General features: G+C 45.0%; 1 protein-coding gene across 2 annotated transcripts in view; it reads left to right on the forward strand.

Moving 5' to 3' along the window:
- Positions 1 to 4,214: 4,214 nt before the first annotated feature.
- Positions 4,215 to 12,790, forward strand: part of LOC310781516 (CASP8 and FADD-like apoptosis regulator) — a 10,501-nt gene continuing 1,925 nt past the window's right edge. The window contains exons 1-10 of one of the 2 annotated variants that reach the window (XM_083642161.1): positions 4,215 to 4,369; positions 4,631 to 4,958; positions 5,056 to 5,161; positions 5,688 to 5,823; positions 6,259 to 6,344; positions 6,916 to 6,985; positions 10,009 to 10,049; positions 10,164 to 10,242; positions 10,806 to 11,382; positions 11,534 to 12,790. The exon at positions 11,534 to 12,790 is cut by the window's right edge and continues 1,925 nt beyond it. In XM_083642161.1, the coding sequence (XP_083498287.1) occupies positions 4,666 to 4,958; positions 5,056 to 5,161; positions 5,688 to 5,823; positions 6,259 to 6,344; positions 6,916 to 6,985; positions 10,009 to 10,049; positions 10,164 to 10,242; positions 10,806 to 11,382; positions 11,534 to 11,663 (1,518 nt within the window). In that variant the 5' untranslated portion in view covers positions 4,215 to 4,369; positions 4,631 to 4,665 and the 3' untranslated portion in view covers positions 11,664 to 12,790. The remainder of the gene's footprint in view (positions 4,370 to 4,630; positions 4,959 to 5,055; positions 5,162 to 5,687; positions 5,824 to 6,258; positions 6,345 to 6,915; positions 6,986 to 10,008; positions 10,050 to 10,163; positions 10,243 to 10,805; positions 11,383 to 11,533) is intronic. The other variant, XM_083642162.1, reaches the window with a different exon arrangement.

A 12,790-nucleotide genomic window follows, 5' to 3' on the forward strand; every position in this document is an offset into this window, starting at 1 on the left:
CCATTACCGCCATGTTCTGGCTTGTACAGTAAAATAAAAACACAGATTTTGGTGTCGTGGTCTAACCTAACCTAACCTAACCTAAACTAACCTAACGTCCGCCTTGTAAAAAAACAAAAACAACAACAACAAAATTGACCCAGGGGCCACACTGAGTGAGGTCGGGGGCCGCCAGTTGAAATCGAGCACAACAGCCAATAAGAGCTCAGCGATCAGCAAATCGCTGTATACTTGTAGCCTATGCGGAGAGTGATACCCCCGTTCACACAGGACGCCGAAGCAACGCTCAACCTAAGCTCAACCTAAACTCTACCTAAGCTCAACCTAAGCTCAACCTAAACTCTACCTAAACTCTACCTAAGCTCAACCTAAGCTCTACCTAAGATCTACCTAAGCTCTACCTAAGCTCAACCTAAGCTCAACCTAAGCTCAACCTACACTGAACCCACAAGTTTCCTTTAGGCGTCCTTGTTAACAGGCAAGGCCATTCACACCACCTGCGCGCGTCATGCTGAAGCCTCGCCGAAGCCATATAGTGGGGGAGGAGAGATCAGGAAAGGGAGGATGTGGGGAGGGTGCAGGGGAGGGAGAGCAGGGGGGATGTGAGAGAGGAGAGAGCAGGAAAGTGATGAGGTGGGGAGGGAATGGGAAATGTTGGGGAGGAGAGGAGGTGGGGAAGGAGCAGGGGAAAGAGGAGATAGCAGGAGAGGGGAGGGGGAGGGAGAGCGGGGGGATGTGGGGGAGGAGAGAGCAGGGAAAGGGAGGAGGTGGGGAGGGAATGGGAAATGTGCGGGAGGAGAGAACAGGGAAGGAGAGGTGGGTGGGGAAGGAGCAGGGGAAGGGGGAAAGAGAAAGATAATTGGTGCCATGCTTTAGAATAGAATGGATGCCATGCTTTAGAATAGTGGGGGGGGGGGGGGTTCAGGAAGGGGAAGAGGTGGGGAGGGAGAGCAGGGGGAGTATGTGGAGAGAACAGGGAAAGGAGGGCTAGCTGACACAACAGTAGCAAATTACAGTAGTAATAATAACACATTGAACAATCACATGTTCTGATGATAGCCTCGTCCCAAAACACATGGAGGAGGTGAGGGGAGGGAGGAGGATGGTGATTGAGAAAGAGCAGCAGATGGCCTGGAATGATCTGGACATCTTCGAATGATATCATTATTTGAGAGGCAGATTTCTTTTCATGGCCGATGTATTGCTGCTCCCCCATCAAAAACACAACTTAGCACAGTCGAGCCAGAATAGCACATTTGTGACAGCAGGGTTTTTTATTGATTGATGTCAAGTGTTTAAAATAGCAGCATGTAGCCTACACTGTATAAGATCTACTGGAATGAGCGTGGCCAAAGCTAAACTGGCTTAGCTGTGGGGCTGAATGAATGGTGTTGCTGTAAATTGTTTCGTTTTCGGTCACTTTGGACAGCAAGCTAGTAAGCTACTCACTGACGGGACTAAATACAACACTGTTCAGTTAAAGCAAGCACTGTTTTTTTAAGTAGGGTTGGGGGTGGCAGGGTGGTCTATTCCAAATGATGCAGGTTCTATTCCAAATGATGCAGGTTCAAGCCCTGTGTTAGAAAATGCTCTGACCTGCTAAAGTGTCCTTGAGCAAGTCACTGATCCCTACCAGATGATCCCAGGCTCCTCTCTGGAGGGGGCAAGTGAAAGGAGCATTTCCCTACAGGGCTCAATCAAGTATTGCATGTATTTCTCTGTGTCAGTGCTAATCAAGCAGAAACAAATAGAAATGTGTAAACAATATCTATTGAAATGAACATGGCAAAATCAAAACTTGCCTCGGGACGGTGATTCTCATCCATTTTCATATCAAGGAGGACCCGTAGTTTAGTCCACAGGACCCCCATTTGATGGAATTGTGTCTCTCAAACACAAATTTGAGAATATTTTTATAAAATTTTGCCGAGAATTCTTTCATGTAGGTAGCGATAAACAGTCATTCGATCCCCTACATTCTCTAACTTCATGTAAATGAAATGTTGCTGGGGACGCTGGTGGTCCCCGGACATCATGTTGAGAACTGCTTAGGAGAGATGAATGAAATATGTTCCTGTAAACAGTTTTGCTACTTTGAGCACCAAACTAGTACCGCAGAAAGTCCCTCATCACTGACAGCAGGTCTACTAAACCATCACGACTCTAACCAGAGTCACGACCTGGCCTCTCAGGCTTGCTAGCTACCTGGCAATGTCAATGTAAGTGTTAGCAGCATGGTTAGCAGGGGCTATTCAGTCATTTCAAAGTCACTCCAGCTCGACTGCTTCACGTGACAGTCTGGCTCTGTTGTGATGTGCTGGAACACATCAACACACAGAAGCAACGCAAACTATTCGCGTTCCTGCTGCCAGTTCAACGTTATTACTTGCTGCTTTTCGCAACACCGGCATCAAGCCTGTAATAATAATAAATAAATAAATAAAACTTCCGCTCCTCATTTTCAAAATAAACCCCTTATTGAACAAACATGTAACGTTAGCAATGTTATTTTGAGTAGCCTACTACAACGTAATATCACAGTGTAAATAAAGACTGAATGAAGAATGTGTTGGTTGTAAGTTAACGGAAAGTAGAGTTGTTGCCCCTGCTCCCCCAACCCCATCCCCCGTGATATTCTGCCCATCTCTGGGTGGCTTGACGCAGCTGTTAGCTACAACACTGCCACGAAACAAGCCTGACACGTACGTTAGCTCGACAGACGCTAGCTTGCATGGCGTCGCTTGTTCCAGTCAGCTTCAGCAGGAGCCGGGGCATCATCCGATTTTCACCAGTCGTGAACGGGCCGAAACCAGGACATAGCTGGCTCCTGGCCTCTGATGTAGGCTACAAGTGCCAGCCGACACACTGACCAGACGAGCCCGCTAAAAAGCTTAACTAACCCCGGGTACCCATCCACATCCACACACATCTGATCTGATGATGGTCACCATGCAGCCGCTGACTGCGACTACCTGGAAAATCCTTTGGTAGCGGAGAGGCAATGAAACACTCACCCGAATGAAAAGGCTGGTTATAGCGGTGTCATGCGGTGACTGTATCGGGAAGGTAGGGTGGTGTTTGGCCAAAGCGGACAGCCAGGTCGAATATCCTCAAAATCCCTCAGCGAGCAGCACCTTCCGATCTCCCCACACTGCAATGGTGCTACTATTGGCCAGACTGAGGGGAACTCTCAATGCGCTTCGGTTAGGGAGAATGGCTGTCCAGCAGGGGGCGCCAAACACATCAACACGCTGCTTTACATAGGGGAGGGGGGATACAAATAATGCTACCTTCAATTGCTGTCGGAAATCTCACAACTACCACTTGAACAACCAAACAACAAAGATGAATGCTTTAGGACAGTGGCACTCGCAAGATCATTTGGGGGAATTGTGCGATGATTTATGGGAATTGCAGATTATTAACGCTATGTATTTTTTCCTATTTTTTCCCCTTGTGAAATACTGAATAGTTTTAAGCCTCTATATTGTAACTATGATCATTCATAAAATAAAACAACCTGAAAAGACGACATATTTGTTTTAACTGCATGCTGTCTGTAATGGGGCCACGAGACAATTTGATTAGCTACTATATAAAAATGATAGATTTGTTATGAATTATTAGCTGAGATGATGTTTCCTGTTTCGTTGTTTATGAGCATGCATGTTCTTTAATGATTGATTTAAGATTGTAATGTCTCATGATTGTAATATTGTCTAAATGAATGCTACTTAAATACTTAGCACAGGTGTAAGGCCTTAGTGAGATCTATCTAGTTTGAAGGCTGATTTTAATGTAAATCCAAACAGGGGCCTTGAACTATTGGGTCAGATAACCAAATTAGTTTAGTTTGCTACAACCAAACTTGTCTGTCTGATAAATAGGCTACATTCTCTTCATCAGCTACCAAAAACTGGACTACTTTCGTTGTATAGGATCAATTTTATTTCATACAAAAAGCGAAAGTTATTTCATACCAAGTCTCAGCAGCACTAGGTATTTGAAGGCACAGCACAGAACTCAAGAGGCGTGGCCTCCCTTGAAACAATTAATTTGTTTCGCTTTCACTGTAGGCTACTACGAAGCATGGGGCAAAATACTTTTATTATAGACTTAAACATTGTAACAATTTGGATATTTCGCATCTAAAGGAGTGCGGTCAGTCAGCACTGCACTGACTCTGTGTGTGTGCATCTGGACCACTTGTGGGGCGGTAGAATGCAAAGCAACTTCCCCGAAGTAGCATCACAAGTTTCTATTCCTATGTGCGTAGGCGACGATGATCAATACGCAGATTACGCACTCTTCAAAAATTCATATTTAGCCCAAATGCAGCGCCCGTCTCCGCTGACTTCGAAGCAATAAGGTAGGCTATTTCAACAGACATAAAAACAAATACTAGCCTATAGCCTACTGAGATCATCATGTTTAACTTTCCAGATAATAATGCGGCTCAAATACGGAAATAAGCTCACGCGTAATAATGCTTCACAACCAACTGAACTTTGTATGTTTACATTATATCGTTGTGTACCGCGCTACTAGCCCTGATAGGCTCATTGCCATCATTGGGCGATTTAATTGTTTGCCCTTCAACCGTTTAACCTTTGTTTCCCTGCACTTCCAGCGACCAGGTACAACGTCCATACCACTCTGAACTCCATGGCAAACGCGCACCACCAGCTTCAGATGATAAATGAGATAGCTGGCTGTCTGAGCTCCGGGGAGTGCAGGAGGCTGTCCTACCTGTGTGGCAGCGGGGACACGGACAGCAGCGCGGCCGGTGTGAGACAGATGCTTCAAGCTCAGCTGATGAGGCGTCAGATGGACGAGCTGTTTCTGCTCGAACTCATGTTTGCGTTGGGACGTTTTGACATCCTGAGGAAGGTCATGGGAAGCAGCAGGGACGAGGTGGAGAGGACTCTAGGGCAGAGACATGTTCTGTCAAAGTACAGGTGAGGGAGATGATAGTTAAGAAGACAGAAATATGTGATCCATGAGAGTTATGTGGTTGTTTTGAATAATTGTAGCCTGTGTTTTTCCTTGTCACAGAGTTCTGATGGCTGATGTGAGCGAGGATATGGCCAATGAAGATTTGAAAAATGTGAAATTCTTGTTAAGCGGTACATTACGCCGAGACAAGATGGACGAAGCTAAGGTGAAAGAATAAAGTTTGATTTCACTGTGACAGCTTGAGAAACCAAAACGTTGTGGGGATCAGTGATTCCCACCACAAGGTTTTGGTTTCGTCACATGATTAAAGTCGTTGCTGTGTGGGTGGGGGGATATTTGGGGCTCCCCGGGGCTCCCCACGGAGGGGGGGTGGGGCTCCCCACGGCCACAGGGGTGCTCCGAACAGTTTCAGGGGCAGCTCAGTGAATGCAAGTGAAAAAATATGACATTACTTATTAAAGTTAGTTTGGTATCACACACATAAATATGTGTGATTTTGTCCATGAATCCAGGAATTGAGCCAAACTACGATATACAACTAGTCTAAGAGGAAGGAGGCCCACAGTCTCAGACTTTAAAAACCCTGTACTAGGCTATTTGTAATCTATGTCACTTCTAACTAAATTGTGGGAACACCCAGTTCCTCTTATTTCTGCCTGCGTAGGCCTACTCCAGAACGTTTGAACTTCCATTCTGAACAATGTGTTCTTCTTCTTGTTCTCTTCTCATAGAATTTCCTCGATGTGGTTGTTGAACTGGAGAAGTTGGATAAAGTTTCACCTGAAAGGCTGGACTTTGTAGAGCAATGCTTGAGAAACATTGGTAGGATTGACCTAGCCAAAAAGGTTCATGTCTACCAGAGGACAGGTGAGAGTGTATTTTACTTTTTGCCTACTACTTATTTAATACTGAATGGTTGACATTTTTAGACGGCTTATTGCTACCAAATAAGTAAATGCCCCTTGACAAAATATGAATTGAAAGTGATGGTAGCTAGGGGCCAACAAGAAACTGTTAAGTTACAAACATGTTTTTCACTTTATGTAGATGGGGAAGTGGAGAGGGGAAGTGATATACTTTAGAGCTATTCATACAGGTGTACACAAACTCAAAAAGCGAACCTGAAAGTACAGTAAAGGTAGCCTGGGTAAACCCAGCCTCCACGTGACCTCTATCTACAGTATGTGCTATCATAGATAGAGGTCACATGGAGGCTGGGTTTACCCAGGCTACAGTAAAGGTATGGTGAATATTTTACACACTGTAAATAACTGTATTTCTCTCAATGTGCATCTTTCATAGGTGGAGCAGCTCAACAACAGACACTTGTACATCATCAAGTCATTCCGCAGCAACAGCAAAGGCCCAGAGCTCCTGTGAGTAAGATGGTTTGTAAAACAACAAAGTGAACATTCATGTCAGTCCTGCTCTGCTTCTTCTTTTTCCTTTTCCTGTCCATAGAGACACTGCGTAACGCGTCATCATTCAGAAGCCACGCCCAAAACGGGGGAAAACACAAACCCCCCCTCCAATCCTGGCGTGCTCCTATGTGCATGGTTGCGTGTTGCACAAAAATATCGTATATACGGAAGTTGAACACTCCAACTTACTTCCTTGACAGCTAGATCCACATTTTTCTTCTCGCCAATTCTCAATGGCTTCCTTGTTTTGCTCAGGAGCACGAAAAAACTTTAACTGGCGATTTTTTTTACATTTGTTGTCTGCGCAGCCCCACCACACAACAGCTTTTAGCTACGTTTAATTCAAGGAAAATGACGCTGGTGTGTGGAAATGAACGGAGCTTTTCCCCCGTGATGGGCGTGGCCTATTTCATGCAGTGTCTATAGCAAACTGCAACAGGAAGTGAGCTGGGGTTCAATTTAGAATGTTTTTGTTGTCAAGTTAAAACCGTCTATAGCTCTTCATAACACTAATTTCTCAAACATGTCTGCTCTTCAGTTTTCATCTCCCACCTCAAACTGTTCCTATCCTCTACACCAGCCAAGACAAGCACAGCCCCAGCAAACTGGTAAGTTATTGAACATTTGTGTCCCTAAAAGATTGTGTCCCCCTTTATTAGATAGTTACAAGTTGAGAGAGGCAGCCAGGAAAGACTGGTGATGACATGTGACAAAGGTTGTGGGCGGGATCTGAACCCAGGACAGGACTTCACATTGACATGTTATGCACCTTAGTCCTCTGATTCACCAGCATGCCTCCAAAGTATCAGATAACTCAGTATCAAATAACATCACACAGGGCTTCACCTAGCTCAGGGGTTTTCACAGTGGGAGGCGGGCCTTCCAGTCCCTAGGGGGCCTCCAAGCGGTTTCAGGGGAGGTTCAGTGAATGGAAGTGAAAAATATGACATTCGTTATTGCATCAAAAGGTTATCACATAGAATAGCCTGTGTGATAGTTCAGAGATACAGTATTGTGGAATTTTAACATTTCCCCCACTTTTCAGAAGTCAGAAGCAAATAAATGCCTTCAGACAGACTTTTCTTGATGTATTTGGTGAACTCTGAAGTATGTCACACAACCACATGCTATGCTGGCACAATTGTTGAGTGTCTATGGGATCAAATAACTAATCATTGAAAACTCCTGACCTAGGGGGACTTTACACGAGGACGGTTTCCTGTGGAAACGGGGAATTATTTTATCGTTAGTGCCTCCCTTTTAGACGGCGACGGCCAAAACGACACATTTTGGAACCACCCTCCAGAGTGGAATTGTTAAAGACGCTTCCCGCTGAGCGGGGCTGAGGGCTCCATGTACCGTAAATTCCGGACTATAAGACGCACCGGTCTATAAGCCGCGGGACCAAAATTGACTATTTTTTTCTTCTATAAGCCGCACCGGTCTATAAGCCGCGGGTGTTTTGATGTTTAATTACCATATGAAAGGGTTCGTGCACAGAGAGGAATGTCGGGAAAGCGATGGCTGTTTGGGGAAGCTCCCATTTATTAACATTTCAACAAAACAAAACAAAAGTCAGGTCACTAATCCCCAGACAAAATCACACAACAATAGGCTATATGTGCAGCAAACCTGTAACCAGAGAAGTCAAGTCACTGATCCTCGTCTTCCTCTTCTTCCTGCGTACTGAAACCACCAAAGTCCTCATCTTCAGTGTCGGAAACGAACAGGTTCAGGGTGGCTTCGTCAACCACTCTCCTCTCTCCTTCATTGTCACTCAAAACCAACGAACTCCTCTTCATCACTGTCGGCATCGAACAGCCTCTGAAGCCTCTGACGGCCCTCAGCGCCAGCTGTGGCGGCGTCATCCTCTTCATCCCGCAGCAGTCCAGCGTTTTGGAACCCGTTGGTGATTGTGGATGTTTTCACACTCCTATAATATTCCGTGCTGAGACAGTTCCTCCTGCTGCACCGTCCAACGCCTCACCATTGACTCATCGATGCCCAGGTTACGCGCGGCTGCTCTGTTTCCCTCTTTTAATGCGAGATTGACTGCTTTCAACTTGAAAGCTGCGTCGTGTGAATTTCTGCGTACCTTCCCCATGGTAAGTGAGAGTGTTGCTTCTACTGCTCGTTCTCATGCTGTCGAGAACGAGCAAAGCTTTTTTTTGGTGAAAGAATCCTCCAGGGCGCTTCTTGTTAACAGTCCGAGTGAGTGGCAGGTCGAACGTCAAAGGCACTTCATCCATATTTATGATCTGCTCCGGTTCGATGGAATATTCCTTGATCTTCCTTTGTGTGAATTCGCCGAAGTTTGTGATTTTCTCCTGGTAGTCGGGGGAGGGAGTTGATGGCCGAGTGGCCGTTTGCTTACCGTAATTACCATATGTAAGTGGTCACGCACAGAGGGGATTGTGGGGAAAGAGATGGCTGTTTGAGGAAGCTCCCATTTACCGTATTACCGTAACATTTCAACAAAACAACATAACACAACACCACCGTTGTTTATTTTTACAGTGCACACAGTGTCCGCGGTGTGGTGAAAAGAGGGCAAGAGAGGAAATTAAAACAGAAGTGGATTTATAGTTAGAAAGAGTGCTAAAAAAGAGAGATTTTATTTGTATTTTTTTTTTTTTTTCTGAAAAAATCCATAGATAAGACGCACCGTTATATAAGCCGCAGGGGCCAAAAAACGGGAAAAAAGCCGCGGCTTATAGTCCGGAATTTACGGTAATCGCTTTGGAACGGCACATTTCAGAAAACTCTGACGTGCCTGCACACGCGACACAAGCGATTACGCCATAGCCGTGCGCGAGTTGGCAACCAAATAAAACGTCAGTATGAATGAAGTTTGGCAACATTCAGAATTAAGCTACACTGCGGCCAACTTCAGTTACATGTTCAGAACGTTACTGCTGCGAGGAGCCGATGGCTGTACCCGGTCGGCATTTAACGTTAGTTACAAAAGCACATCGACAGTGTTTTCTCACTGCCAGTAGCCTAACTACAGTAGGGTTTGACAGATCACAGTCAGCGCTCCCGGTCATCGCTGCTCGTTAAAGATTTCCAATAGGCGTTATTCTGATAAACTGGTCACATATATGTTACATTCTCACCCGACAAATATTAAAACTTTAAAACAGTTTGGTTTTTTTTTTTTGCTTGAAAAAAAGCTTTTTGGCAAGTCTAAATGACTGCTGAAGGCGGACTCTACTTCCGTGTTTAAAAACCGGAAAGACGATTACGAAATTACGTCATGCAGAAGCGTCCTTGTATGGGCAAAGAATAAGGTGATCACACTGCCACCTAGTGACCTGGCATGTACATTACGGCGTTTTAAAAATTCAACAGCGCTCATGTAAACAGGGAGAAGGTGTGAAGGAAAAGGTGTGAAGGAAAAGGTGTGAAGGAAACGCTATTGTGTCGTTTCTTCCAGAAATTGTCCTCGTGTAAAGGGCCCCTAAAAACAGCCTGAAAGTCTCAACACAATGGGAACAGTCATTTTTCATCTCTTCACTCTACCAATTTACATGTAGATACAGTTACTAGTATGAGTCTAGCAAAAACTCTGCCTGAAACTGTTAAAAAACACTGTACATTTCAGCTTGGTATCTTTTCTATGAATCCCCAGAGAACGTCCCTGTGTCTGTAAGAAGAAAGCAGAACTGCCAGGTAAGGTTTGCACTTCCTACATTGGTTTATAACTTTGCTCCATGCTGTCTTTTTCTCAGCATGGCCATGTGTAATCTGTATGGTGCCATCATGAAACTGTTCCCTCTGTTGCAGAGTCCACTGGATCGCTACAAACTCAACGCTGATCCCAGAGGAGTTTGTGTGATCATAGACTGCGTTGGCAGTGATGGAGGTGAGACACAACATGCTTTGTGTCAGACTGGATTAGGGCTGGGCGATATTAAATATTATATCGATATCGTGATATGAAACTAGAGATCGTCTTAGATTTTGGATATCGTAAGATGGCATACTGTCAGTTACAGTAAAGTGGTGTAATTTTCTGAACTTACCAGACTGTTGTAGCTGTTCTATTATTTGCCTTTACCCACTTAGTCATTATATCCACATTACTGATGATTATTTATCAAAAATCTCATTGAGTAAATATTTTGTGAAAGCACCAATAGTAAGTCGTTTCATTTTGATCACAGTCTCGTGAGATCTCACATGTGCTTATGACTAACAACATTAGGCCCACTTTATAGAAAATACAGAGATATATTGAGATATATATTGTGTATCGCCATTCAGCCTAAAAATACTGAGATCATGATTTTTGTTCCATATCGTCCAGTCTGCATGCTGTTTTTGAATGATAGAGCTTTTTAGTCAGCACTCACCAGTTGTCTGCATCTATTCATGTTTATAACAAACCTATATTTAATATTATTACATCTTTACTTACTCTGTCAGACATGTTGGAAGACATGTTCAAGAGCCTCCATTTCACGGTGGTCCTCCACAAGTGGCTGGGTGTGGGCGACACCCTCTCCGCCCTCCGGGGGGTTTTTAGACAGCGAGAGAACCAGGAAGCCAGTGCCTTCGTCTGTTGCCTCATTAGCCGGGGGACAGCAAGCGATCTCCTGGCTACAGACGCGCACGGTGATGGCCTGCGCCTGGAGGCAGTGAGGCAGCTCTTCACTGCTGAGGCCTGCCCCATGCTGGCAGGCAAGCCCAAGCTCTTCTTCATCCAGAGGTACAGCGTCCCCAAGCTGCAGACGTCTGCAGCCGTGGCTTACAGGGATGAAGATCTGGAGACGGATGGTCGCGACGGGCTGTCCACCAGGGAGTATGTCCCCACCAGGGAGTGTGTCCCCACCAGGGAGTGTGTCCCCACCAGGGAGTATGTCCCCACCAGGGAGTATGTCCCCACCGACGCAGACGTGTTCTGGAGTCACTGCTGGACGGATGAGCGTCAACTGCAGCAAGGTGATCATCGCTCTGTATACCTGCAGGCCCTGACAGATGCCCTACACACAGGCCAAAGGAGGTAGAGAAAAACACACCCTCACATGAATATTTGTATTTATTTTGTGAGCTAAATACAGCTTCTGTAGAGCACTGACTGTAAGAAGCTGGAGTTTGATGTGCTATTCAGGTGCAGGACTACACAAAACTGTTATCTTTTTGTGTTCTGACAGGAAAGAGCATCTTGTTGATATTCATACAGAGGTGAATGGGAGGATCTACGATCACAACAAGAGGAATCCTGGAGCAAGATACCACATTGATCTGAAGCATACTCTCAGAAAGAATCTGTACTTCCAATAGAGACACTGCATAACGCGTCATCATTCAGAAGCCACGCCCAAGACGGGGGAAAACAGAAACCCCCCCTCCAATCCTGGCGTTCCCCTATGTCGCGTACATGGTTGCGTGTTGCACAAAAATATCGTATATACGGAAGGTGAACACTCCAACTTACTTCCTTGACAGCTAGATCCACATTTTTCTACTCGCCAATTCTCTTGGCTTCCTTGTTTTGCTCAGGAGTACAAAAAAACTTTAACTGGCGATTTTTTACATTTGTTGTCTGCGCAGCCCCACCACACAACAGCTTTTAGCTATGTTTAATTCAAGGAAAATGACGCTGGTGTGTGGAAATGAACGGAGCTTCTCCCCCGTGATGGGCGTGGCCTATTTCATGCAGTGTCTCTATCGGAGGCTTCCATCACTGACTCAGTCCTGGGGCCTGTACTACGAATGTTCTATAAGAAGATCCAGGATCTGTCCCTTGACCTGGTTTGTCTAAACCAGATCAGCTCGATTGTAGTTAACTTGTACTACGAACCTCGTTTGCCACTGGTTTAGTGGAACCAGGTTTTTCTAATCAAGCTGAGAGCGCGTGCACATGAAAATGCCCGTGCACAGGAGCTCGTGCCTGCAAAAGAGGCGTGGTTTTTAACAACTAGCCAATCACAATGCAATATGGACCGCTCCAGCTCAGAACCGTAGCTTTTACAGCGCCAGACACGCCTATTTCCTCATTCATCAAAGCCATCTACTACTATGTCAGAATCAAAATCCGCATTGGATATTATTAGTCTGTTCCCGAATGACTGTCTAAAGTTACCACTTTTATTCACATCAGTCATTTATTTGAAGAGCGGTTTCTGCCTCCACGTATCCTACAGCAGCTGAATTCACCCTCTCAATAAACTGCGAGTGGAAGTAATGTGTAATGTCTCAGTCCAAAATCCGTATGTATAGACCATTTAGGCTCAACGAATAATAATGATGTCATGATGTGTTTAGTCGCACTGATTGAATAATTCCTATAGGCTATCAATAAAAAAAAGAATGATAATAAAATTAAAAAAGCCTTCTGAACTGAATCGACACGGTACGTGCGGGCATAGATTTCATTTATAAAAAATAGCCTATTTTGTGGTCACATA

Source organism: Poromitra crassiceps (genome assembly GCF_964638095.1).
Source record: "Poromitra crassiceps genome assembly, chromosome: 8".
In the NCBI taxonomy this organism is placed as follows: Eukaryota; Metazoa; Chordata; class Actinopteri; order Beryciformes; family Melamphaidae; genus Poromitra; species Poromitra crassiceps.